Genomic DNA, 26171 nt, shown 5'->3' with positions numbered 1-26171 from the left:
ATAATGACCTTGGCTATTGATTTGGGAGTAGAGGGAGTAGCGGTGTTTTTGTACTGAGAGAGCGGGGGGGCGTGTCAGATGGTTTGTTGCAATGCAGGTCTCCGTTATAGACTGTCATTATAGCATTAACTCATGAGATGCCTTAATATACATACTCTCCTCTACACACACACACACACACACACATAGGGACACACACTTAATAGCTTTAATTAGCTGGGCATGTGTCCAGTCTTGTAATTAGCTAATAACAGCAACATGGATGTGGTTAATTAGTGGTGGTAGGAGGTGCTTGTGAATTAGAAAGCTAACGACACCATTACTGTGGCAGGAATAACACAGCTATATGAAACACATGAGCATTATTAAATTAAAAATTATATAGGTTCTTTTCAGTGCGTCTTGTTGACTGAACATTCATAATGATAAAAACTGTGGCTCTGACCACCTCCGCTCTCTTTCGCCTCTCATTTTTTTTGTTTTAATGCTCCCTTCCCTCAAAGGTAAGGGAAGTTCCCTGTTAGTTTTCCCGCTTTGTAGCTTTAAAGGAACGCTGAGAGATTTCGGCTTAATCTCTCATTACACATGAAAAGGAAGCGATTATCTGAAGAGCTTGTCGCCTTTCTTCTCTTCATCCTCCTCTCTGCTCCTCCTCATCCTCTACTTAATTGGAGCCCCATCAACCCGTTAATCAAATTACTTCTGAACCAAAATTGACAGTTTTCATTAATTATAAAGGATTATTCTAATTGCAATTCAAATTTATTCATTCACAACAGACGGCGCTCAGTAATATTTCAGTGAATTAGCATATTAAATGGAGTGGTTCGAACATCAGTTATGGTAATGTATGCATATTTCCTTATTTGGACCAGGGTGAGCCATATGCGTGCCACACGGGCAGTTTATATATATGTGTGTGTGTGTGTCTGTGTGTGTCTGTGTGTGTGTGTGTGTGTGTGTGTGTGTGTGGGTGGGTGCACGCACAGGTGAGGAACCTTGACAGTATTTAATTTGTTTGACAAACGTAGCGGGAGTTAAATGCTCTAACTTGCCCTAAACATTTCCCTCACCTTCTCCTTTTTCTTTCTCGTCCTCATTTCTCTCTTCTGTATCTTTTCTCGCATCCTTTCTTTCACCCTTCACTGCTCACTTTTCTCAGAAAAGTCCCAAAGTAATCTTTAGGCTGTTGTCCCGCCAAAGTAAAAGCTCTCACAGTCAAAACTTTAGGTGAATACCATGAAAAATAATGATCTCAATCCTTTATATGAAAGGAGTAACCAAGTGAAGGACACCGATATTAGTGGTAACACCCTTATATTGGGAATTCGGGTGTTTTTCTTGTGTTTTTCACCCAGAAGTTCTTTTTGTGAGGTTATTTTTTTATAGATTTTCACTTGCTTTTTACTTTCGCTTTTGGTCGTGGTTAGGTGTAGGCACAAAAGAACTGCTTGGTTAGGTTTAGAAAAAGATGTGGTTTGGATTTAAATATACCCTTTCACAACATTAGCATGACTGGAATGAGCTGTGACTTTTTGTTTTGTTTCCTTGCCTCTCTGTATATTTAGAGCCAAAGGCATTATTAAAGGAGACACCAGATGCAAAGACAGAAGCTGAAGCAATTTGTAGCACATAATGTTAAAGTGGCAGCCCGAGTGGACAGTGAGTGCTCAGATCAGACTCCAGCCAGAGAGATAGCAACTTAAATTAAATAATAATTCCAAGATGTTGTGACTAAATAAAAAAAAACATCCCTTTAAATATACTAAATATCTAAAAAACAAACAAAAAAAAAAAACACATACATGTGCATAAGTGCTGAAGCGGCACAAGAATATACCAAGTGGCACTTAACGAGTTAAAGATTATTTTATATTTTATTTACAGTACTGTACATCTTATACAACATGCTTCTTTTATATACAGTTGTATACAGTTGAAGGAATGTTTTGCAGTATTTTCCTGAATCTGAGGAGAGAGCACAGCCCTGTATGCTTCACAGTTCATCCTCCTACTACTATCAGCAGTCACATCATCAATAAATGCCAGTGCTTCCACCGCATCCACCATGGTTGACAGATGATGTGGTATACTTCATATCAAGATCCTTTTTTTTTTGCTCCTTCTCCATACTTTCTTCCTCTAATTATTCTGGTCCAAGTTCATCTTGGTGTCATATTCCCAAAAATTATTTCCAGAAATGTTCAAGCTCTAATCCGGCCTTCTTGTTCCTGAGTGTAACCAGTGGTTTGCACATTGTTGTAAACCTTCTGTATTTTCATGTATGAAGGCATCTCTCACTTGGACACTTGTACAATGACACTCCTACCTTGAGAGTGTTAAATGTTAGAAGGTTTCTTAACCCTGGAAATGGATCTACCATCCTGCACTCTATGTGTCTTCTGTGGCCTCTCAGATCTTTTTATGCTGCTAAGCTGGCCAGTGTATTCTTTTTTTTTAAAGAATGAACCAAATTGTTGATGTTGGCTGCTTTTATATGTCTCTGATAGGCTCGAAAACAAAATAAACCTAAGTAGAAGTGAGGCCTCTGTCAATTGCAGAGAAGACTTTGTATTTTGAGTGCTACCAAATAGATGTCAGTCAATTGTCTGATTACTTTTGATCCTCTCAAAATGGGGATCTATGCATTTAAATGGGTGTAAATCATAAAAGTTAATGCAGTACTTTTGTAACACCACTTGAATTGAAGCTGAGGTTTGACACTTTAGTCACATCTCGATCAGAAAAACTGTGATTCCCCCAAAACGTATGGACCTAACTCTATCACCCTCATTCCTCCTGATATTAAACAAATGATAATTCATAGTTTTTAATGAAATGTGTGCTCATGTTTGCCCACACCTGTACACAAAAAAGGTAAACACATACAGAAGGCTTAAGGTCTTTCAATCCATTAGAGCAAATTGAATAATTAAATAAAGAATCACTTCATGCAAGTGTTTTCTGGTTCTTTATCTACTGTACATGAAAGGTTTGAGTTTAAACTATGGCAACTTTGTAACACTTTACCTTGCTGAGTTCCCATTTGTGTGAAAACAAGAGGTCATGAAACATAAATGTTGAATTTATTGAAGACGGACCAAGCAAGTCCAGCTTGGAGCAACACATGCATGCATCATACATCTGCATGGAGAAGAAACTTATCAACGTCCCCTCAATCATTACCATCATATCTCAGAAATCTCTAAGTAGGCAAGAGATGCATTTTTACTGACAGTGAAGCTGTGTGTGTGTTTGAGTGACTGACTGATGGAGAGAGGAGGAGACAGGAGGAGAGAGGAAGAAGAGGTTCCTGTCAATATCACTTCCTTCATCGCTCTCTTCCTGCCCTCTGTTCCTTTTCGTACCCCCCACCCACAATCCCAGCCCCCCTCCGACACAATCCATGAATTATTTCTAAGAGCAATGACAAAGGAACAGACGCTCACTCAAAAACAGCCCCACAAGTTTAGTTCATCTGCTGAAACCCCCGCGGCACACTGGCGCTGTTGTCTTGTTAGTAGGTAATCACCGAACGGAGGGTGTATCTACGTGTGTGTTTTTCTTTGGTGGTGCTGATAAACTTTATGTGTGTGTGTCTGTGTGAGAGAAAAAAGAGTAAAAAGAGTAAAAAGCACAGAGAGCCTGAGCTTCAGTTCGATTTGAGGTAAGCTGTCTGTGCCTGCGCTCCTGCACACGCATGTGTGTGTTTGTGTGTGCATACTGTACATGTTTGGCCCAGAGCGAGCGATCCTTTAGCTGCTTGCTCCCCACAACTCTTGCCTCCCCCCTTCTCTTCTGTCCCTCCTTCCACCTTTTTCTCTCCTTTTTTTCCCCCTCCTCCTCTGCCTCTCACAAATCAATCTCACTCATCTATAATTCAACAGTTTGCCTTCAGCCTTTAAAATATACACCACAGTAACCTCCTCCCTCTGTCTGTCTAGCCCCTCATCTTTGCCTTTACCTCTTTGCTGTTCTCCCTTGTTTCTCCCCTCTTTTCTCTCCCTCTGGTGAGTCGGACCTCTGACGGCATTTGTAATGATGTTGTAATTTAATCTTATCATGGCCTCTAACTGTAGAGCAGCATCAGAGAGCCAGTAGCGTCGTTTTTGTTCAAGTATTTAACAAAGTTAATAACACCAAAAGCCACTAATCTCTTCAAGTGCATACAAGTAACCCCGGCAATGAATGTCTGGGATCATTTTTATATCAGTGAGGTTTTCAAAACGGCCGCGGCCTCAGTCGTTAAAGAAATCTTAAGATGCTGAAATGTTAAAGATTTTTTCACACAGCACAGCTTGTTTTTTTATGCGGCAGAGTATATTGTATTTATGTAGCTCCTCAGACTGTGTTTATGTAGTACTAATCTCACACTCTTATGGGGCCATAGTCAACACACACATAGAAAAACAAGACAAATTGCTGACTTTGAAGCATAAACCCTGATAATTTCAATATGTTTGCCTAATTTTGGTATCGAATTCATATTCTTATTAAATATCTCTCCAGTGATAATAAACTGTTGTCATCTAAGTAGCGTCATACAGGTTCATCATACAGAATGCAGTATCATCACCAACAGGTTTCCTGACTGAGAGCAGATCCTGTGTGTGTTTGAAACACATGACATCATTTTTCCTTCCACCTATCTGATTCAGGGTCAGCTGGACTCTATCTTAACTGTCAAAGGCCAAGAAGTGGAGTGCACCCTAGGCAGGATGGCAGTTTTGGACTAAGACAGAGAGACATGGAGAGAACATGCTTGCATGGACCTTAGATCTGATCGTGACCACTTTCCGTTGTTAGACTCCAAATGAAGCAGTTTCACTTTCATGTAGCTTATCAGTTGGCCTGTTTACAACTTGTCTGGCTGACCGGTCATGAATGTCTCATCTTCTGCCATTTGTCTGAACAGGATTTGCAGTTTATGAGTCGTCTTCTCTTCTCAGTCGTTCACTGACTCAGAGACACAAACACACTGGAGGTTCTCCTAAACCTCTGTATAATTTTGACCGTTAACCTCCAGTAAACCGGCGCTGGATCGACGTATCGCAGCATTTGTAATGCATTACTGGGCTGTGCATCGCTCTGCGCTGCCTTGTCATAAACTGATGACATCAGTGTCACCCTTACATGCAACAATGATGTAATGACACTTATACAGGTCTGAATGAGTGCAAAGTAAGTACGCCGTGCAAGTTATTAATTCTCAGTCTATCTCAGCCCTGCAGACATTACGAGCCCTTTCTCACAGACATCATGCACACTGGCTATCACCACTCTGGCCTGCGCTGTCATTTAAATATGCAGAGATGACAACAATGACAGCATTAATAGTAATGATAGCAATATGAAGCTAAGCCCTCATCATCATCATCATTAGCATATCTCCAGGGAGATGAGCCGTGATTGACAGCTAGCTGGGTGTTTTTTGGGCTGCAGCTCAGCTATCAATTACCTCTGTGCATATCAACCATCATTATGTAAAATAACTCTGCTTCGCTCGGCTCTCTTAAGTCTTGTTCCCTCGCATAACTCTCTTTCCCTCTCCCATGCATTTCCTCCCTCCTCCCCAGCCCCCTCGCTTCCTCCTCCGCTGCCTTTTTTCTTTCTTCCGCACTCCATTTTGCTCTTCTCCCACCCACCCCTGCACCCGCCCCACACGTTTTGAATGTTGCTCAGCCGCTCTGCTCTTTTTCCTCCACTCTCACACTCGAGTTACGTTCAGCACCGCTCACCCATGGCCCTGAGTGTTTTGCATTTGGACATCTTAGCTACAAAAGTTACTTAATACGGTAAATGTGCCTGACGTGTATAGAGAGATGCACAGTGCGTTGTTGCAAAGCAAATGGAAACACACATTAGCCCTCTGTTGTTCATTTTCAACCAGGTTCCTGTTTCGTTATCTTCAATAAGAGATGTCTTCAGTTTGTGTGAAAATCAGCAGAAACGCTCTTTGCACTTCGTGGACAAATTATTAAACTTTGCTTGTTAGATTTTGTAACTGCATGTAGAAAGCACAATATGAAGATTATCAGCTTTGTGTTAGGCAAGACTTCACAAAACTCACATATTAGTGAACCAACCAAAATACATCTTCCCTCCAACTCAGATCCTTCTGATTTCCTTACATTTCTGCATCATATTAGTCTCTCTAATCCATTTAAGACAACTTATCAGCATTTAAAATACTAACTGCCTTTAATTACCACTCCTCCGACCTGTAAGTCAAAGTGGATGTAAACATTTAAAGAGATTTGAACTGAAATCTGTGGATTATAGCACTGAGCCCTGTATCAGCACCTGTTTAATCTGCTGAAGTGCCCCTGAGCAAGATAAAACCACAGCAAAGTAAAACAAGCATTCCTCCAACAGGAAGCAATATATTATCACATTATGACTGCAGTAACAGCCGAACAGATTGCCTAATAGGATTTTATGTCCTTGTTTTTCCTACCGAATACTCAGATAGCAGGCACGGGGCCCAGCAGTGCTATCTGATGTCATCACATTAAACAATAACAAACTCACAATGTAAACAGGAAACAGGAAGTTGATCTCTGTGAAAGATCAACAGACTGAGAGGGAAACTCTCACTACTCATATTAGCTGCAGATTAGCTACTGACAAATGAGAATAAAGCACATTTAAAGGCCGGTCACTAATGCGCCGCATATAGCGATAGCATGAACTTGTGCTTCATTTTTTTGTATTTTTTGCAACTGGTCCCTCACTTTGTGCAGAAAATGATCAATTATTTGGCTGTTACGATCGGTACACATACATTTACGAGTTGCTTCGCACACACACGCAGATGGAGAAAGTGAATATCATTCTGTCAGAAAGCTTTGCCAGGAAACTTGGCAGCTAGGTAAAACAAGATATCTAAAGAAAGCAGTGAGACAGAGAAGAGACACAGGAGGCAGGAGAAGCTAAAGCACTGATCTGTTGTTCAGTTTGTCTGCACAAACTGACTCACTGCAATTTCTCCACCTGTCAGCAACAACTCAGAATACCGTGTGTGTGTCTGTGTGTGTGTCTGTTTTCTTTCTCTTCCAAGGCAGCATCGTTATTCTTGGCTCGGTAGCACACCAGGTCTTCTGGGAATAAAACGGACACAGAGATTCAGTCTTAGACGCTCACGATCTTCTTCACACATACACACAAAGCTGGAATTCCCCCAGATGTCACCCTTGCCCCGTTGGTATTGTAACTATTTAAATGATGGGAGAGTGGTCGAAACAAACTCCCATAATCCTCTTTCCCGATTCTCTTTTCCATTTGTTTCCCCTTCACACACTCCTCCCCTCCTCCTCCTCCTCTTCCTCCTCATCATCACTGTTTCTCTCTCTCTCTCTGCATTCAGCCATCTCTCCATCCCCTCTCTCTGTCACTTCCTGTCTCTCTGTTCAGGTCTGTGTTAGCCCTACATATTAAATATTAATGTCAGTTGTGCTCTGAGCCATAATTGCCATCTCAGCCCCTGAATAATGGATGCTGCTGTGCTGTTCACCACTACACTATAGCTAACAAAAAATAACAGCATCCAACTGTTGTTTGCTATATTACTACAACCAACGCAGTACAGTGCAGTAGTGATAAACCTGTCCACCCTCAGATAACTTCCCAACATCTGCTGCCCTCAGGGAGAAGGTACAGGTCTATACAGGCCAGAACATCCAGACTGGCCAACAGCCTGTATCCACAGGCTGTGAGGCTCCTGAACTCTCTGCCCCCCTCTCACGGACAATAACCATATCCAACTTCTTAATAGCAATGAACTGGTCTGCATTGGTGCATCATATCTTTATTCTCTTCCCCCTCCTGCCCCCCCCCCCTTTCTTAAATAGATAACTATCATATCTGATATCATATCTCACAGTACAATAATATTGAATGGGTTGCATTGTTGTATTTTGTCATGTTTCTCAGGTCTTTGTCTGAATTTCTACGAACATTATTGCTAAGGATTGTCTTATTGCATTGGAGTCACACTGGGTTAAATATGTACACTTGGGTTTTAAGGGGTATTTATTATTTTCTTCTTTTTTTTTGGGTTGTATGGAAGCCCCAAACGCAATTTCATTGTTCTTGACAATGACAATAAATAAATAAATACTAAAATACTAACAGTGCTGGTACGAGCAGCTGTAGTTACCTTTTCACATTAAATGATTCGTTTTTTTTAACAGTCTAAAAGGGCGTATTTTAACCCTAACTTAACAGTTTTTTGCTAACCAAACAGGAAGTGAAAGAAAAAAAAACAACTGAAAATGAGACCATCTGCCTGCTTGTGCTCGTTTTATGTGTCCGTTTGGACGTTAGGTTCCTGTGCAGTCCTTCAAAAACCCAGCAGCAACAGCTCGACTGTGTGTTGTTCCAACGCTGATCAGTGGACCGCAAAAGAGAAGAGAGCTTCAGCTTTTCATTTTGTATGTTATAACTTCATTCTTTTCTGCAGCTGGCTGACAGAACAACAACAGCACAAGCTAGAGCAGCCCACAGACAGGTCGCACCACATACATTGGAAACTGCCTCCAACAGGCAGCAGACGTTCTCTGCAGGTAGACGGGCTGTCTATAGCACCCTGCCAATGCACTGCCAAAGGAGAACCATATTCTACCCATTATTCACACTTTGACGTCTCATAATATTGAAAATAATTCTTACAAGGGTAATTTAAGCTGGCAAAAATAGAGATAGTTGATTGTTTATATAATCTGGCTGATTATATTTTACGGTTGCCTAGCACTTTGTTTTAGTAGCATCAGTATTAACAATATAGCATGCTAACAACCCAGCAACATCTTTTATATTTAAGTTTATAAAACAAACACACTAAAAAAAGTGCTCTCCTGTTGCAGAGTCTTGCATGGTTAAGAATACCTTAGTAAAGCTAGCATTCAGCTGCAAGCTCTCCCTGAATACTGAAGATGAGAAACACAGAGATTATCCTGTATACACTGGATATTGTAGTCTTTTGCACCTATGTCTTCATCCACACTCTGACTCTATAATGAAAAATCACAAGTGTATAAGACAGTATTACTTTTGCATGTTAATGTTTTTGTCTTTCTTCTTTTATTAGTTTAAATTACTGCTCCCCCTGACTCCAACACTGAAGAGCTGTGTGTGCATGTGTGTGCATGTGTGTGTGTGTGTGTGTGTGTGTGTCTGTGTGTGTGTGTGTGTGTAGCAGGCAGGACTGGTGTCAGGTCAACTCTGTGAGTGTGGTACTCACAATATAGCAGCAAAGGTCAACAGCGCCGTTATCACTTGAACATGATCGGGCCTCAAAGAGGGAGAGCAGTAGCGGAGGGAAGGGGAGCGCTCTCCCCTCCCCCACAATCACTCAGACCCTTATAATTGCCCATTTTAATTGGAGGCCTCTTAACGACCAGCGACTGGACCAGCCAATCAATTCACACAAGGTGTCTCTGTGCGTGTGTGTGTGCGTGTTGCTGCAGGGTCTCTTTGTAGCACAGTTGATTAGGCCAGATGGGGTCAAGTGAAGGGGAGAGAGGATCGCTCCCATACTGCATTAAAATGTAGAATATGTACTTTTGACAGTCAATGAGAGAAAACACTCACACCGGAAAAGGACAGAGTCGAGTGGAAGATGGAAATATGAAAAATAATGAGATCACCAATAAGCTGAGCCAGTGATAGAAGGAATGCACTGAGAGGGGGGAATTATTGCTGTAATACTGATGTGGTGATTATTAAGGTGATGTTTAAACCGTTCCTATCTTTCTCAGTAGAGCAGCAACAGAGAAAGCAGCAAGAAGAGCCTGCAGCAGAAATATTGTTACAGTAGCTGCAGAGCAGAAATAGAAATAAAGAAGTTCATTTACTCAGAGCACCTAAAGGAGTCCTGTTGCGCTGTAGAGGAGTGCCTTGCTGAGGTTTTATTTCTGCCTTCCATTTTATCGATGCAACATACAAGTGCGCCAACGGCTTGTTGTAAAAGTCAGCTGCAAAAGTCAGCTAAGTCCCAGTTTACTAACGATTTAATGAACTGGGACATATAACATAGCAGAGTCTCAGCAATGGCAGGATGATAGGAGGTATGTTAGGACACTGTGGAGACTAGTTGCTGGTGATGGCAGCTCTCTCACCGACCAGTGTGAGGTGGAGATGGAGGAGGCAGGATGCAAGAGTCTAAAAGGCAGAATGACAGGAGAGTATATGAAACAGCCTGATTGGCTCACAGAGGCTGGGTAAGAAGATGACTGAACTTGAGTAATGATGACAGAATTGAGCTGGACACTGTGGGAAAGTGAAAGAGTAGACTAGAAGCCCAAACCCCCAGGAATACACACCTTCCTCAGTGAACTTCTAGGGCTCATTTATAAAATGGTTCCATATTCATACTTGGAAGTCTTCTGATCGTTCCCAACAGCCTGCTTATGTTTTATTCATTAAGGAAAAAACATACGCTTACGAAAGAAGGCTGTAAGGTCCGCGATAAATTTATTTAATATATAAAATCAACTTAATTCGACAGACCCTGCCTTGTTATTTATTCTCGACTAATGCCAGCTTGAATGAGAGATTATGTCAAGAGCGAGAAAAAGAAAAGAGGAAGTCAAACATGGAGCACGAAAATGCATTGATTGAGATGGGACACATAGTCAGAACTGTAAAGTTCACTGCCAGCTTGGATGCATACGTGTAGCAAAGTGTAATACCCTTCACACCAGCAGTGGGAAAATCACTCATGGTGTCTAAACTTTACACAGAGATAACATTGAGGTCAAAGCAAGGTTTATTTTTACATTTAAAGCAATTTAAACAATGTTGTTTGTGGTTATGGTTATAGATGAGACCACAGTGACAGTGCATGTAAAATCCATTCAGTTTGTTTTAACTATCAGAGTAAGACACATGCATTTGATTATGAGAATCCAACCTTGTGTTGTGTCTCCCGAATTCATTGTATCTGCTTTTCTATTGTCTGAAACTCTTAAAAACTTATAAATAATTCATATCACTTATATATTTGTGTTGACTAAAAACCAAGACAGCATTAAAACTAGATGTGTAGAGATGATATTCTTGGTAAGATCTGCGTTATATACTCTTCCATCAGATCAGTGCTTTTGAACAACTCCACAGTCTTTATTTTAATATTTTGTCCTTTATTATACTTTTTATCTTATATGTATGTTATACAACATTGTAGAAGCAAATTATGTTTAAATTACCGTTTCCAGAAGCAGACGTTTCAATTACAGCATCATTTGCAAGAGTTACATTAATAAAATGCTTATAGTTTTACACTATAAAGATGAATTTTTTTCTCTTTCCCATTGGGTTTCTTTTTTGTTTGAATCCATATTATTTTCAGTCTTTGAAATTTAGGTCTTTTACTTGTAAATTATTGCGGGTTTTTTTTAGTTTTTTTTAGTATATCAGACAGATGAGCGGGGAAGTGTGTAAGCCTCCCAGTCGCCTCCTTTACACAGAGATCTACAGCACAGGGTCAGCTGAGGCGCTCATGTTAACGCTATGCTAGTGTTGTGAGAAGGACTAGACAGTGGGAGGTCAGCAGGGGTCACCGTGGCTGTCCTCCGCTGTGATAGGCTGTCACCCGGAGGTTAAGGGTCAAGATAATTAGGTATGCAGAATCCCAGCGCCGGTGTTCTAATGAAGCTTGAGCTCGTTAATGCAGAGTTCTACACTCAGACCTGCCACTAGGCTGTGCTGCACCGTCACACACTCGCATGTGGACTACATGTTTGCGCGCACACGCACGCGCACGCTCATGCCTCTGCTTTGTTCTGGTGGTCCAATTCAAGGGCTGTCACCTCTTGAACAGCAGAGCTTCGGGCTCAGCCACCAGGGAATGGAGATAATACAGACATATTTTCATGAAATCTAACATAATGCAATAGCTCTGCAATCTTAATGTTATAATGGAGTTATAGTATAGGATAGTATAGTATTATATTCAATAATTTTCTGAGATATAGAGGTGTCTTTTTCAATCTTATCTTTAAATATCTTGTGTTGGAGGGCTGTAGTTTGTGTAAATAGTCCTGTAGACCTTTGAAATGGCAAATATGGTTAATGTAAAAAATATTGTATTGGATTGTGTTACAATTTTCATGTGGTGCTTTAGGTTTTCATCCTAGGCTAGTAACGCTGTTTGATCTCATTTCTTTGTTTCTGTAAAGAAATTCCTCCCGGATTAAAGTGAAACTGAAGACAATCATCTGCTGTTTATTAACACAAAATATATTTGCAAAGTAAAAGGTTTTGCATGAGTGCAGAGGAAGGGAAGTGGCGGTCTTCTTTGTGTTTGAGGCTGTGTGATGGGGTATTGCTTTTGTTGAGCTGTGAGGAGCACAGATGTAACACAAATACACATGCAAACATGAACATGTGTGGGTGTTTGTGTTTTTCTGTGCAAGTGTGCCTTGTTGCTTCTGCCAGGCTGGCCAGCTGGCTCACAACAAAACACAACCTGGATGTGTTTGTTTGCCGTTGATGGCCATCTGTGTGTTTGATTTATTCTGTAATATAGATTCATGACATATGGTCCCATTTCAAACACCTAATGTCAACATAGCTCCACTTTTTAATGGCTTGACATCAGGGTTAATGTTAAGAAAGTAGATCCTGAATCTTAAGTTTTGCAGAAATATACAGTTGCTTATTATCTTTAACACTAACTGGATTTATGCTTTTTCGTGACTTATGGAAAGACAGAAACAGCGGGAAGGCTGTAGCTAGAATTTTGAGAGCCGAAATTCACAAAAAGTGTAAAACTTAAGGTCAAACTTATGATTTCCTCACAGTCACGTAGTTTCTGCAGTTTTGCTACAATACTATAAAACTTCCCTTCTCATGTGCTCATCCGCTGTCTTTTTGTGGACTTTTCAAAGAAGCTGCTGTGGATTTAGGAACAAAAAAAGTTCCTTACATCTGCAAGCAAATTCCACAAGGAAATTCATTTTGACTTTCACACAGTATGAAATATTAATTTCTCTCTCTGTTTATGTGGATGTGTCTGCACTGGGCCTGAGCTCGCATTCTGGAGGAAAGCAGTCTTCACTCTGGTCTATTGTCAAGCTGTTAACCTCAAATATGGCCTTATCCTCTTTGTCTCCACAGATTTTTCCTCAAGTTTTTCCTCAAGTGCAACCAGAACTGTTTGAAGAATGCAGGAAACCCGAGAGACATGAGGAGGTTCCAGGTACAAACCGCAAGATTTTCTTCACTCTCGTAATTCATTCCTCATTTTCTTTTGTCGAGGCTTCTCTCTATACCTCGCTGTCTTTTTTCTCTCATTCTCGCCCTTCCCTTTGTCTCCTGTGGACATACCACATAATGACACAAATGCATGGCTGCTGCAACACATATACGCAGGAATGTGTGTATGCGTGTGTTTCTGTGTAAGTAAATAAGCTATCAGCGCCTGTACAGGAAACATGAGATCCTGACCCTGAGTAGTTGGAGCATAAATATACACACAATGCAGGGGTATAGAGGGGAGAGGGTAAGAGAGCCAAGCAGTGTGTGTGTGTAAGAGAGAGGGAGAGATAGGCCACAAATTGGCAATGATAAAAGAAAGATGCTAAAAAAAATAATCATGGCAACCAAAAAGAAAGAGATTATGCAGTCTGACAGGTGAGGCTGGGACAGAGATGGGGGTCCAGGGTGTCCCCCACCTCTCACCCTGTGTCAGCTGGGATAGCTCCAGCTGCCCAGGACCATAAGCTGGGTAAGCAGTGAGAAAAATGGGTGTATAAATAGAATATGGAAGAAGCAACTGAAAAATCCCATTTTTATTATCAGTCTAACATTCCCAGTATGCATCGGCATACTGCAAACCTGAGGGACCACGAGTGACAGAGACACAGCACGCAAATGCATTGCCTGTGACACTGTATCAAGAGAGAAAGAAAGAAGGTTGTGAATAAGATTTCAGGCAGTGCACTCAGTATTATTTCCTTATCTAAAGGCCACAACACAATCAGGAAGACACCACTTGAGCATGAATAGAGAAACTGGACGCCCAGGAGATACTGATAGATTTATTACCGTGGCACATGAGTATGGGAGTGTGTGTGTGTGTGTGTGTGTGTGTGTGTGTGTGTGTGTGTGTGTGTGCGTGCGTGCGTGCGTGCGTGCGTGCGTGCGTGCGTGTGTGTGTGTGTGTGTGTGTGTGTGTGGCGTGCTCTCTTGTGTACAGACTTGTGTGTGTGAGAGTGAGATGGGATGGAGAGAGTCATCCAGCACCAAGTGTGTGACGGTATCTGTGCCTCTAATTGTGCAGCTCTATTGTAGTGGAACCAGAAAAGACAGCTCTGTTTCCCTGGGAGATAATTAAGGGCCGGACCCATCAGGAACTATTGGACAGAGGAGGACACACACACACACACACACAGAGTGTACAGTGACTTAGTGTGTGTTGAGGGTGCTGGTAATAGCAGTGATAACAGGTTACATTTAAAGAGCTTTTCACAGTTTCATGCTTTTAACTCCTCCCTGCGATGATCCCTCGACCCCCGACTTTATAATTCCTCATTTTTTCTTTTCTTTTTTCTTTTTCTTTTCTTTCTCTTTCCCCGCTCCCTCCCTCCCTCCCTGCCTACCTCCTTTCCCACCCCTACCCATTTTTTATGTCCACCTTTTCCACCTTGTTCCCCAATCCTCTCCTTGTTAATCACCTTATTTTCTCAATTGTCCACCCACTCACCCCCTTACCTCTCTCCAGGTGGTCGTATCAACGACAGTGAGCGTGGAGGGACACGTCCTGTCGGTCTCTGATAACATGTTCGTTCACAACAACTCCAAACACGGTCGACGGGCCCGCAGGCTCGATCCTGTGGAGGGGACGCCGTCTTACCTAGAACACGGTAAGGAGTGTGTGTGCATGCATGCAAGCACGTGTGTGTGTGTGTCTGAGAGCATAAGCAGCATGGCCACCAGATGGTTGATGGTTTAATCCTATCAGGTGATTCCTGCCCCTCCATCTGGCTAATCCAACTCACTACACACACACATTGCATGGTGTGGTGCTTTCTGTGTGTGTCAGTGTGTGTGTATCGGTCTAATATCATTATGCTTTTTTTCATACTCAAACCCAGACTAAGGGGTGTTGTTGTAATTCAGCTGCATACTGATAATCACACACAAACACTTACACTGAGATGAGAGCTGGTTTTTGACAGACGGGTTTTTGTTGTTATGATATAGGATTAGATCACATGAGCTTAAACACACAATACTCTGTCATATTGAAGTGACATAAGCTGACTGTATCCATTATGTTTGAAGTCATGTGATGCACACCAAACCGTCTGTGTGTGCTTTTATCCATGTAAGATCATTAGTTTCAGAAATGAACTGTCCTAATCTCGTGCCAGTCAAGCTTTGGGATCAACAAACTGTAAACACACCAATACAGATTGCGTCCAAATGATGCTTTTAAACTACCTTCAATCAACGATAATGGAAAATTACACAGTGAAACAAGAAGTGAGCTTCTGTTTTTGGGGTTTTTTGTACAAGTCATTTAAATAAATCTCTTTTTTACCAGGAGTAAATAGTAAACTAACTGCTGTTGGTTCAGAGCTTTCAGTGATTTCTTTTAAAATTTTGGTTAAATTCTATTATTATGACAGTCTATTCTTTCCCACTCAAACACTTCTCAGAAACATAAATAATGGTTGAAACTGAAGTGAAGAGAACCCAAAGACTTTACTTGATACTTCAGCACTCGTTTCCTGTGTTTATCATTTTACTCAGCAGAATTATTTACAAGGGGAAACCCTTCTTTTTTGCACAAGGACCCATTGAAAAAGGACTCAGTCTTTGAATCTGCAGTGTTTTCAGTGAATAAGTGTGATGATCTGGAACACAGCCAGAATCCGCGGGTGCAGCAGGATGAATTATGAGGTGCAGATGCAACAGGGATGAAAACGCTTCAAGCCAGATTTCCCCTCCAGTTTGCAGACTGATTTGTGTTTTTTTACAATAGTAATATAGTTAATATTTCATGTCTTTTTCAGCTGCAGTTTATTGTAGATGCATGTTAAATACCAAAAGTACCTAATTCTTTTTTTTTCACCCTTTTACTCATGGATCTAATCATGCTCTCATCTATATGCTCCAGGAGCAGCGCCCTGCATTAAAGCCATTAGTCCCAGTGAGGGCTGGACTACGGGAGGTGCTACTGTCATCATCATAGGAGACAATTTCTTCGACGGTCTCCAAGTAATCTTCGGTACCATGCTGGTTTGGAGTGAGGTCAGTTTACCAGCCGTCCTGCCCCAGTGTTGTTTCAACCCCTCAACTGTGTGTTTTTGCCTTCGGAGCTTTGGAAGTAATTCAATATGAAAACACACTTTTCGTCATGGTCAGGCTCTTAACTGTGCGTGATCAAGTGCATGTTTGTGTGTACGTGTGTGTGTATGTGTGTTAATGTTTGTCTAAATGAGGTTTGGCTCTCTAATGAGTCCCCACCAACGAGCGACCACCGCCCCTCACTACCTTCCTCACCCACACTCCCTCTGTCTCTTTCTCTCTGGAATACTGATCAAATCAGCAGATTTTGATAGCCATCAGCTTAATGCTCACAAAAACACTCCCTCTCTCTCACACACACACATACAGCTCACTATCATACTTTTCCCCAGCTCCACTCCTCGACTGAATGTTTATTTGTCTTTTGACTCCACTCACCGTGTGTGCCGAGCGACCGTGGCTCTTTTCCAACAACAACAGCGACAGTGTTTCTGTGTGTGTGTGTGTGTGCGTGTGTGTGTGTGTGTGTGTGTACACACACACTGGCAAACATGGATGGGTGTTTGTGTGTCTGTGTTAAGAGCTGAGGGGTTTGTTTACAGTGTTGAGAGCCACACTTACACTCACTAACATGTGTACAGAGTCTCAGTTCAGTTCAAACTGACTCAGCTCTCTTGGCGTTCCTCATTCCATCCTTCGAATGGATTTTAGCCAACCAAATGCTTCATTTGCACTCAACCTGATTATTGATTTCGAAGCAAGAAAACACAGTTTGCAAAAGGTCCGTCGGTGGAAAGTCATTACATGTTTGCCAAGTGGGGTTTGTCTGTATCTCTCCATCCTGTCTACTTTTTTTTCAAAACCCTTAACAGATATTTTGAAAATCATCCATAAATATGTTATAACTGGTTCAAGTGTGTCTCGAATATGGCTCAAAAACAATGATTTATCTTCCTCCTGGTATAAACAGAGATGCTGGAAGGTCAGGATTTAGTTCATTTCTATTTTCTTTTTATTTACCCTAAACTTGTGGTCCATTTCAAACTAAGTCATGTAACATACTGTCATCATTGTGGAGCAATTCTGTCATCGTCATTTATTGAGGTTTACCACAATTAGTTCATGTCACAGCTCCATTAAGGTCTCACCACAGCATTTGAACCGAGTTGAGGTCTGCACTTTGACTAGGGCCATTTCAGCACCGTTGTTCTGTCCATCGTCTTCTACTGGAACAGATCCCAGCTGTCAGTGGGCGATAGGTGGGTTACACCTTGGACAGGTCGCCAGTCTACCACAAGCTATACACAAAGAGACAGGCAATAAATCACACTCACATTCACAGCTACGGACGGTTTAGAACAGGGGTGGGCAACTCCAGGCCTCGAGGGCCGGTGTCCCTGCAGGTTTTAGATGTGTCCTTGAACCAACACAGCTGATTTAAATGGCTAAATTAGCTCCTCGACATGTCCTGAAGTGCTCCAGAGGCCTGGTAACAAACTAATCATGTGATTCAGGTGTGTTCACCCAAGGTGAGATCTAAAACTTGCAGGACACCGGCCTTCGAGGCCTGGAATTGCCCACCCCTGGTTTAGAATCACCCGTTTATGTAACATGCATGTCTTTGGACTGTGGGAAAACCCAGAGTATGCAAACTCCACATGGAAAGGCCACATCATGTGCATTCAAATCCAAGCCTTTCTTGCTGTGAAGTGAGGGTGCTAACTAATGCACCACTTCACAAGCGCATGGCACAACACAGAAGAGCCACCTCCACAGGACAAGACTCAGCAGTCCATCTGCATCTTAAGGATAAAGGACACTCTTTCGAGGATGCCAATGTTCACATTTTGGACAGAGAGGACAGATGGTTTGAAAGAGGAGTGAAAGAAGCCATCTATGTCCACTGTGAGCGACCATCTTTGAACAGAGGCAGGGGTTTACGACACCAACTGTCTGCCATCTATAATCCAGTTTTGAGATCCCTTCCCAGACGCCTTAACGCCCACTCACATCCTGGGCCATCTGACCTCAGGAATTCGCATGATAAGGTGAGGCCAGGATTCACAATGAACACACCCGAAACTCTGGCTGATTGGGACCCACACCCAGTTTCACACCTTGGCTCAGGCGATTAGAGGATCATCAGGGGGTCCTTTTGTCCCTCTGTGAGGGGAAACTCCCACTAGGTTATATCTGGGACTCCCCACCATTTGACCTTAGAACTGAAGAAGCTTCTCGGATGAGAGGTGAAACGTCTTCAAGCTACTTAAAGAAGTCCAGACGCTTTTCTTTGCAAGCTCCTTTGACTACGATGACGTGGATGACTGAGAACCTTCACAGACATAACTAATGCACCATTTTGCCACCCCCATCATTGTTCTGTTGCATGACCCAACTGGGCCAAAACTTAGCTGTTGGACGAATGTCCCCACATCTTACTCTAGAACAGCGGTCCCCAACCTTTTTTGCGCCACGGACTGGTTTATGCCCGACAATATTTTCACGGACCGGCCTTTAAGGTGTCGCGGATAAATACAACAAAATAAAACTAGTACCGGTACCGAAAAAAGAAGATTTATTCATAACACACGTGAAAAGACCAAGGAAAACCGAGTTAACGATAAAAACGATAACAAAATAACGCTGAAAACCGATAAAAACCCTGAAAACCATACATTTCACACCTGAGCCTCAACTCTCGCGGCCCGGTACCAAGCGACTCACGGACCGGTACCGGTCTGAGGCCCGGGGATTGGGGACCGCTGCTCTAGAACGTTTGGTATACAGAGGAGTTCGTGGTCGACTCAATGATTGTAAGGTGTCCAGGTCCTGTGGCTGCAAGAAAAGCCCAAGTCATCACCCCTGCACTACTGTGTTTGACAGTTGGTATTTCTGCATTATGGCCAAACATCTCCATTATGGTCTTGTCGGTCTAAGGGACATTGTTCCAGAAGTCTTGTGGTTTGTTCAGATGCAACTTTGTAAACCTAAGCCATGTTGCCATGTTCTTTTTAGACAGAGGCTTTTAGAAAGAGGCAAACAAGCCACACTTTTTATTTCTTTTTCTGTGTGTTTTTCTGATCATGTTGTTGTGAACTTCAACATTTAACATGCTAACTGAGGGCTGTAGAGTCTTGGGCGCACTTTCACAATTTCCCAAGCATTGCATGGTCTGACCTTGGGGTGACTTTGCTGAGACCACTCCTGGCAAGATTGTGGCATTGTGTTAACACACACCTGAACGCTCCGGACCAGTAAACCTGCCAAAACCTCTGCTTTTATAGAGGTGCTCACACTTGCTGATGACGACTCTATGACTCATTTTAAATCTTAGCTAATAATGAAAAAAGGAATCAGTGGTTTTGCTCCAAATGCCACCTTCAAATTCAGACTAATGCAAAAATGCATTAAATTCAAATATAAAACCAGGTCAGCTAGAGATCAATTTCACATCATTAACAAGCGATCAATCTCCAACCCAACAACTAAAATAAAGTTTAGAGCAAAGCTTCAGTATGCAGGTTTATTTAAATCTGCGACTGAATTACTAGATTTAAAGGAAACATCTTTTTTTTTTTTTATCAGTGGAGATATTTTTCATGAATAGAGAAAACCTAGCTGCACAACATTAAGAACTAAAGGTGCTGTGGTGTCCCGATGTTTAATACTTCATTCTTCTTGATTCTTCGGGTGATTTGACTCTTGGTACTCTGTTCCTTGCTTTTCTAGCTGATTACACCACATGCCATCCGGGTGCAGACGCCTCCCAGACACATCCCTGGGGTTGTAGAGGTCACTCTGTCTTACAAGTCTAAACAGTTCTGCAAAGGCACACCAGGGAGGTTCATATACACAGGTAGGTTCAAAGAACACAGTTACACACACATACAATTTACTGTATTGTCTTAATTAAAATATGTTTTTCTTCTTCTAATATGAAAACTGTCTAATTTGTCATTGTAGGTTAGTGAAAAGGTGTGTTTGCATATATAAGCTTTTGTATGTGCATTTGTGTGTTTGTACATGTTTCAGAGAGACTGTGTCTGAATGTGCGTGTGTGTGTGTGTGTGAATAACATCTATGAGTTGTAGTTCACTCTCAGGCCAGACAGTGTTGAACTAATGACTGTAGATTAGTCAACATTAACGACCCACACTCGTTAGAATGTTGCCATAATCAGAGGCTCGTTAAAACCAGCTACAATTAAACAGTCTGCTCTTTATAGCCCTCCATACTGAAACTATTAGTGAAATCATCCAGAACACCCAGTTTACTAACGCACATTAAACGCACACACACAAACACACACGTTTCTGACCAGATTGTTGACTTTGAGTGAGCATTTTCCTGCTAAACGGAGTAGTGCAGGAAAAGGAGAGAAAGCATGCGTGTGTGTGTTACTTTGCACATACATGTGGAAATGGATGGAGGTGATGTGATGTCTGGTATTGATCCGCTCAACATGGCTCCATCACACCATAACGATGACGTCATTCACAGATTCACAGACAGGGGGGGGAATTGTAGCTGCCATAGAAATTCTTGGAGTCTTGAGACATTTAATGACGCCAACATTACAGGAGGATTTAAACATGATCAATGAAGATGGAAAAAAAACTTACAATGAATAAATGTGAGTTTTACTCTTGGGGACAAGTACATAAAATTTCTAATATTTCCTGCTCAAGAGGTGAGAAGAAAGTGATGAAGTCTGCATTTCAGCTTTGCGTGCTTTATTTGATTAAATTAAGCTCGATGTGTATTCCATGATAATGCCCAACAAAAAGTCATAGAGGAAGAACAGTATTAGGGAAGTAACTGAAAAAGGAAGGACAAATGCAAGCACTTCACTGCTTTAAACCAGTCGGGATTGTACAATTTAAGAAAAATGGGCTTCTGTGTGAAATCGCAGCTATCACCACAAAAAAAAAGCAGCAATTATAAGCTTAAATGGCAGACCCACAATCAGGATTTTGTTAGATGATGGCTGTACAAAATTTTGAGGAGTAAAATGTCAGGCGATGTGAGTTTCTTTTAAAGGTAGTTCCTTTGTAAAATATCTCCAGCTTGCTTCAGTGTTCTTCAGACGCAACATCTTTGTGACCCTGAGGCTAGCCGGCTGGTAATTGGTCCGTCTGGCATCTAACTGCTGCTCCTATTGGGCGCAGATGACCCACTCGTGACCTTGCGATTGGCTAATGGCTTCAACATGTGACCCAGGAAACGCGATCCGTTAGTGCGGTTGCCTGATCCCGCCTCGAGGTTGACTCCTTGCTAGAAGTCACTGGTGAAAGGTCAGGGTGGTGAAAGCTGATTGGCTGTGGTGGTTTTTCAGCGCTTAAGCTGTGGTTGCCTCTGGGTGTAAGGGCTGCGCAATTAAACATACTCACGAGCACACATGTGCAAAAAAACGCGCACGCACACACCACACGTAAAAACGCACGCAAAGCCACACTTACATGGGGTCATGTCTTACACAACTTACCACACACACTTTCAAACAGGGGCAGGAGTTTAAAGTAATTGTAAATCAGAGTGATATGAGGGAAAGATGGTGACTAGTCTGGTAAACAGATGGTCTACCACATATGTATACACACACACACACGCACACACATACAAACACACGCACACACATACAAACACACGCACACACATACAAACACACACACACACACCCTACATGCACACATGGTGCCGTATGGCTGCCTCATCTGCCCGATGGGAAAAATTAACATTCTCGACATCACACACCATAAACTATAAACACACAAAGGTACAAAGTGACAATCAATAAATGCTGGCATTATGAACGCATGTGTGGACACACACTCGTATAAAGAGCTGATTTATTATCAACAGCTGAAGAAAAAAAAACTCAGAAAGCTCAGAAACTTTTAGAGAAATTTGAAAAATGGTGACAATTTTACACTTTTTTTCTTCACTTTTCCAAACAACCTCGCTTGGAGACGGGAGAAGTGAGAAATAGAGAGATTAAAAACAGAAAGCTGGAGATGCATAAAAAGGGGGGGGGGGGGGGGTGCATAGGAAGAAAGGTGGATTTTTAAAACCAGATTGTAAAGTATCGATCCGCTCATAAGTGGATCACATATACTGATACACACATGCAGATACACTCATCGTACATAGACACATATACAAACACACGGAAAGTCACAGAGAGAAGACGAGCTCGGGAGAAAGAGATCTCATCTCATAAGGAGAAGAATGAAGCAATAATTCAGTGGTATTGAACTGCTGGCTGGCCAGAGAATCAATATCACCACACCTCCTCTTCTCCTCCTCCTTTTCTTCTTCTTTTTCTCCTTTTACATCAGTCCCCTCTGTCCTTTCACCCACCCAATTTCACTCGCTTCCCTCCCCTCCTGCTCTTTACCCCATTGTTTTTCCTCTTTCTGCACATTCTTTTGTTTCAACACCACCCAAAGATAACTAGAAAAACATCGCCATTTTACAATAAATGCACATGAGAAATCCTAGACATACACCACCCCCACGTCTTCTCTTCTGTCTCCCTCCTCTGTTCACATTTTATTGTGAAACAGGAGTGGATGGCCTGTCCTCATGAAACTTCAATGAGTATTGATCTGATGGCAGCTCTGGACTCTGGAGGAAGAACTAGGCTGGAGGATGGAGGGGCGGTGGAAGAATGGATGGACGGATAAAAGTGGCAGAAGGTGTAGTTAAGAAAAAAGGAAGGAGGTGAAGCGGAAGAGAGTAGGAGGAGGGGAGAGGAGGGAGTCATGCAGTGATGATTTCACAGGCAGAAGGGTGGCAGGATTTGTCGAGATGAAACAGGTTCAAGCTTCAGTGTCACCAAATCGTCCACCGTCTTGAAGCTGTTTATCTTTTTTTAGACTCATCATTGACACAACTCATATCATTGGATTAACACGGTGCTATGAAATGTATTTGCCCCCTTCCTGATTCCTTTTTGCATATTTATCACATTTTCAGATATTGTTGACAAATTTGAACATTAAACAAATAATAAACCAAGCAGAAAGGGAAAAGCGCCGAAAGGTGATCTCCTCTCAAAGACCAACACATCATGCAACAATGTAAAGAAACAACTGAGAAACAAAGTCAGTGGCATGTATTAGTCTGGAAAGGGTTACTAGCGAGTTCTAAGTCTTTGGGACTCCAGTCAGAGCCATTATCCACAAATGGAGAAAACTTGGAACGATGAAACTTCCCAGGAGTGGCCGGCCTGCCGAAGTCACTCCAAGAGCGCATCAACAACTTATCCAGGAGGTCACAAAAGAACCTAAAAAAACATCTAAAGACCTGCAGGTCTCACTTGCTTCAGGGTGTAGAAGACTTGCCATAAAAGATGGAACCATGAATTCTGCTCTACCAAAAAACCCTGAAGGTGAATGTCTGGCCATCAGTTCTTGCCCTTAAACTGAAACACACTTACATTACACAGCAGGACAATAATCTGATACCCACCAGCAAGTCCGCCTCTGAACACCTCAAAAAACTAAATAAAGGTTCTGCAGTGGCTTAGTCAAAGCCTGGACTTAAATCTAGTGCTGTGGTCTGACCTTAAACAGGTCATTCCTACTCGGATATCTTTGAGTGTGGATGAATTAAAACAATTCTGTTAAGAAGAGCGGGCCAAAACCCCTCCACAGCAACTTGAAACACTCATTGCCAGTTTTTGCAAACATTTGATTGCAGTTCTTGTTGCTAAGGTTGGCACAACCAATTAATAGCCTTAAGGGGCAGTTATGTTTTCACACAGGGACAGGTAAGCTTGGATAACTTTTTTCCCTTAATAAGTGAAATCATCATTTAAAAACGTCATTTTGCATTTACCCAGTTACCCAGTAAGTGTGAAAAATATGCAAAAAACTAAGAAGCCATGAAGGAGGCAAATACTTTTTCACACCACTGTACTCTATGTCCTTATGTCAAAACTGGCATCTGGAGACCCCCCAACTGATTGTAGTTGTCAGCATTTCTATGGTAAGTGAACCTAATCTGATACTACTAATGCCTTTTATAGCTGATGTGTAACCACTGGAGTGAGTTCTGTTGGGTGATCATTATTGTATTTTGCACAACTCTGTTGCTTGTGAAGCTCGCACACAAGAATTTCACTCACATGTGCTGTACCAATGTACCTGCACATGTGATGTGACAATAAAAGTGATTTGATTTGATTTGATTTGATGTTGTTGCTTCTGTGCATTAAGAAACTGCTAAATCTTTTGGGAAACCTGAACTTTTTGCTTCAAAATTCACACAAACTGTACATGTAACTACGCAAATCCATAAATACGCAAACATTCCCACCTTAAAAAAACATTTAGTTCTATTAATAAAGAGTCAGTTGGAGATACTTGAGGCCTAAGGTACTGAAACCGCTCAAAGTCATGCTTTTGTATATTTGTACATGAATGTGTGTGTGTGTGTGTGTGTGTGTGTGTGTGTGTGTGTGTGTGTGTGTGTGTGTGTGTGTGTGTGTGTGTGTGATATTACAGTTGGCATCGTCTCTAGAGATGTACAGGGAGCGTGGATCTGACACTGGCAGTTAATTTTGGCAGTTGATATCCCGCTGACTGTTAGGCAGCTGTTTTTCTAATTTTTGTTTTTCTCAACTATGACTAAGTTTAGTTTTCGGCTTTGTTTGTTTTTATTGCTTGAACACAAGCTCTCTTCACTCCTTTCGCCACCTCTCACCTGATTCTATTCTTTTCTGCTTTCATTTCTTCTTGCTCTTCTGCTCCTCCTTGACCTACTTCCTTCCAGACCACTCCATCATGTTCACATAATTATCCTATGTGGATCTTAAAAATCATAATTTGTCCAAAAACTTTCCTTGGAGCAGGGAGAAGTACTGTCCATGACAGTTTAACATCTGGTGTTTTTATAGCTCTGCAATTTATGAAGTTATCTTGCTAACAAATTGCGGTTCAGGACATAACAGAAACCAGAAACTTGGGTGTGATGTGATAATAAAACAGACATATATCTAAAACACACACACACACACACACACACACAGAAACTAGAAAACAACACAAGATATTCAGCTGCAACTAATTTAATAGTGCTGGATGTGGAAAGTACCCGATATCACTGCAGCTGCACACTTGGACATCACACACGTGCAGACACACCCTCTGCAGCCCACACCTACTGTGCATCCATTCATGTGTCCATTTGTCTTTGTCTTTTTTTCTACACTTATTCTTTAACTCAACTTAAGCATACATGGGTCGAAAAATGGGGTGAAGACACATGTTCAGCACATATAAATAAACACAGAAAATCCTTTAAAGCCGTCATCCTGACTGACAGAGCTTTCATGTCTCTACTTGAGTGACATATTGATTGTGTAAAGACTGCAGAGGGCTGTAATTGGGACATTAAAGTGAACACTAAACGCTCTTTAAAATCCTTTAGATTATACACCTGCAGTGTTATTATCATACAAGTGCTTTTGACACCATTAGCGACTGCACCAGGTTTATCCATCTCTGCACATATTTGCATTAACCGCCTGCACTCTATCAGGTCTGCTACCATTAATAATGGCAGTGTAATATCAGTTAGACTGGGCCGCCTCCCCAGAGTTAATGCTTATGTTTTAAGGTATGTATGTATTTATTGTAGATTATATTTATGTAGCTCTGCAGAGGTAAAACCTTAATAAATAAAGCTAAAACTATGCAAGGCAACTGTAGATGTCTCAAATAGTGGTGCAGAAATATACTCACTGCCATCAGGGACATATGTTCAATTGCTCATTAAAGTAAATATCTGATCAGCCAAACACATGGAAGCACCTTAATGCCTTAAGGATTGTAGATGTGGTCAAGACGACCTGCTGAAGTTTAGCTGTTCATGGCAGCTGTGGTAATGTAAAGGCTTAGGGGACACTA

General features: G+C 41.7%; 1 protein-coding gene across 6 annotated transcripts in view; it reads left to right on the top strand.

Annotated features, from left to right (window-relative positions):
* The window catches only part of LOC146565950 (transcription factor COE1), a 92049-nt gene that overhangs the window by 44031 nt on the left and 21847 nt on the right, over nt 1–26171 (top strand). For all 6 annotated transcript variants that reach the window (XM_085289401.1, XM_085289397.1, XM_085289400.1 and 3 more), the window contains exons 7-10: nt 13120–13201; nt 14726–14867; nt 16127–16260; nt 19987–20113. In XM_085289401.1, coding sequence (XP_085145527.1) covers nt 13120–13201; nt 14726–14867; nt 16127–16260; nt 19987–20113 — 485 coding nt within the window. The remainder of the gene's footprint in view (nt 1–13119; nt 13202–14725; nt 14868–16126; nt 16261–19986; nt 20114–26171) is intronic.

This window comes from Mchenga conophoros, linkage group LG10 (assembly GCF_057382185.1).
Source record: "Mchenga conophoros isolate Kocher_MC1m ecotype Shallow Benthic linkage group LG10, M_conophoros_male_GT1.1, whole genome shotgun sequence".
Lineage (NCBI taxonomy): Eukaryota > Metazoa > Chordata > Actinopteri > Cichliformes > Cichlidae > Mchenga > Mchenga conophoros.
Note: the sequence above shows the minus strand (reverse complement) of the source record. Positions and strands in the feature narration are given on the sequence as shown.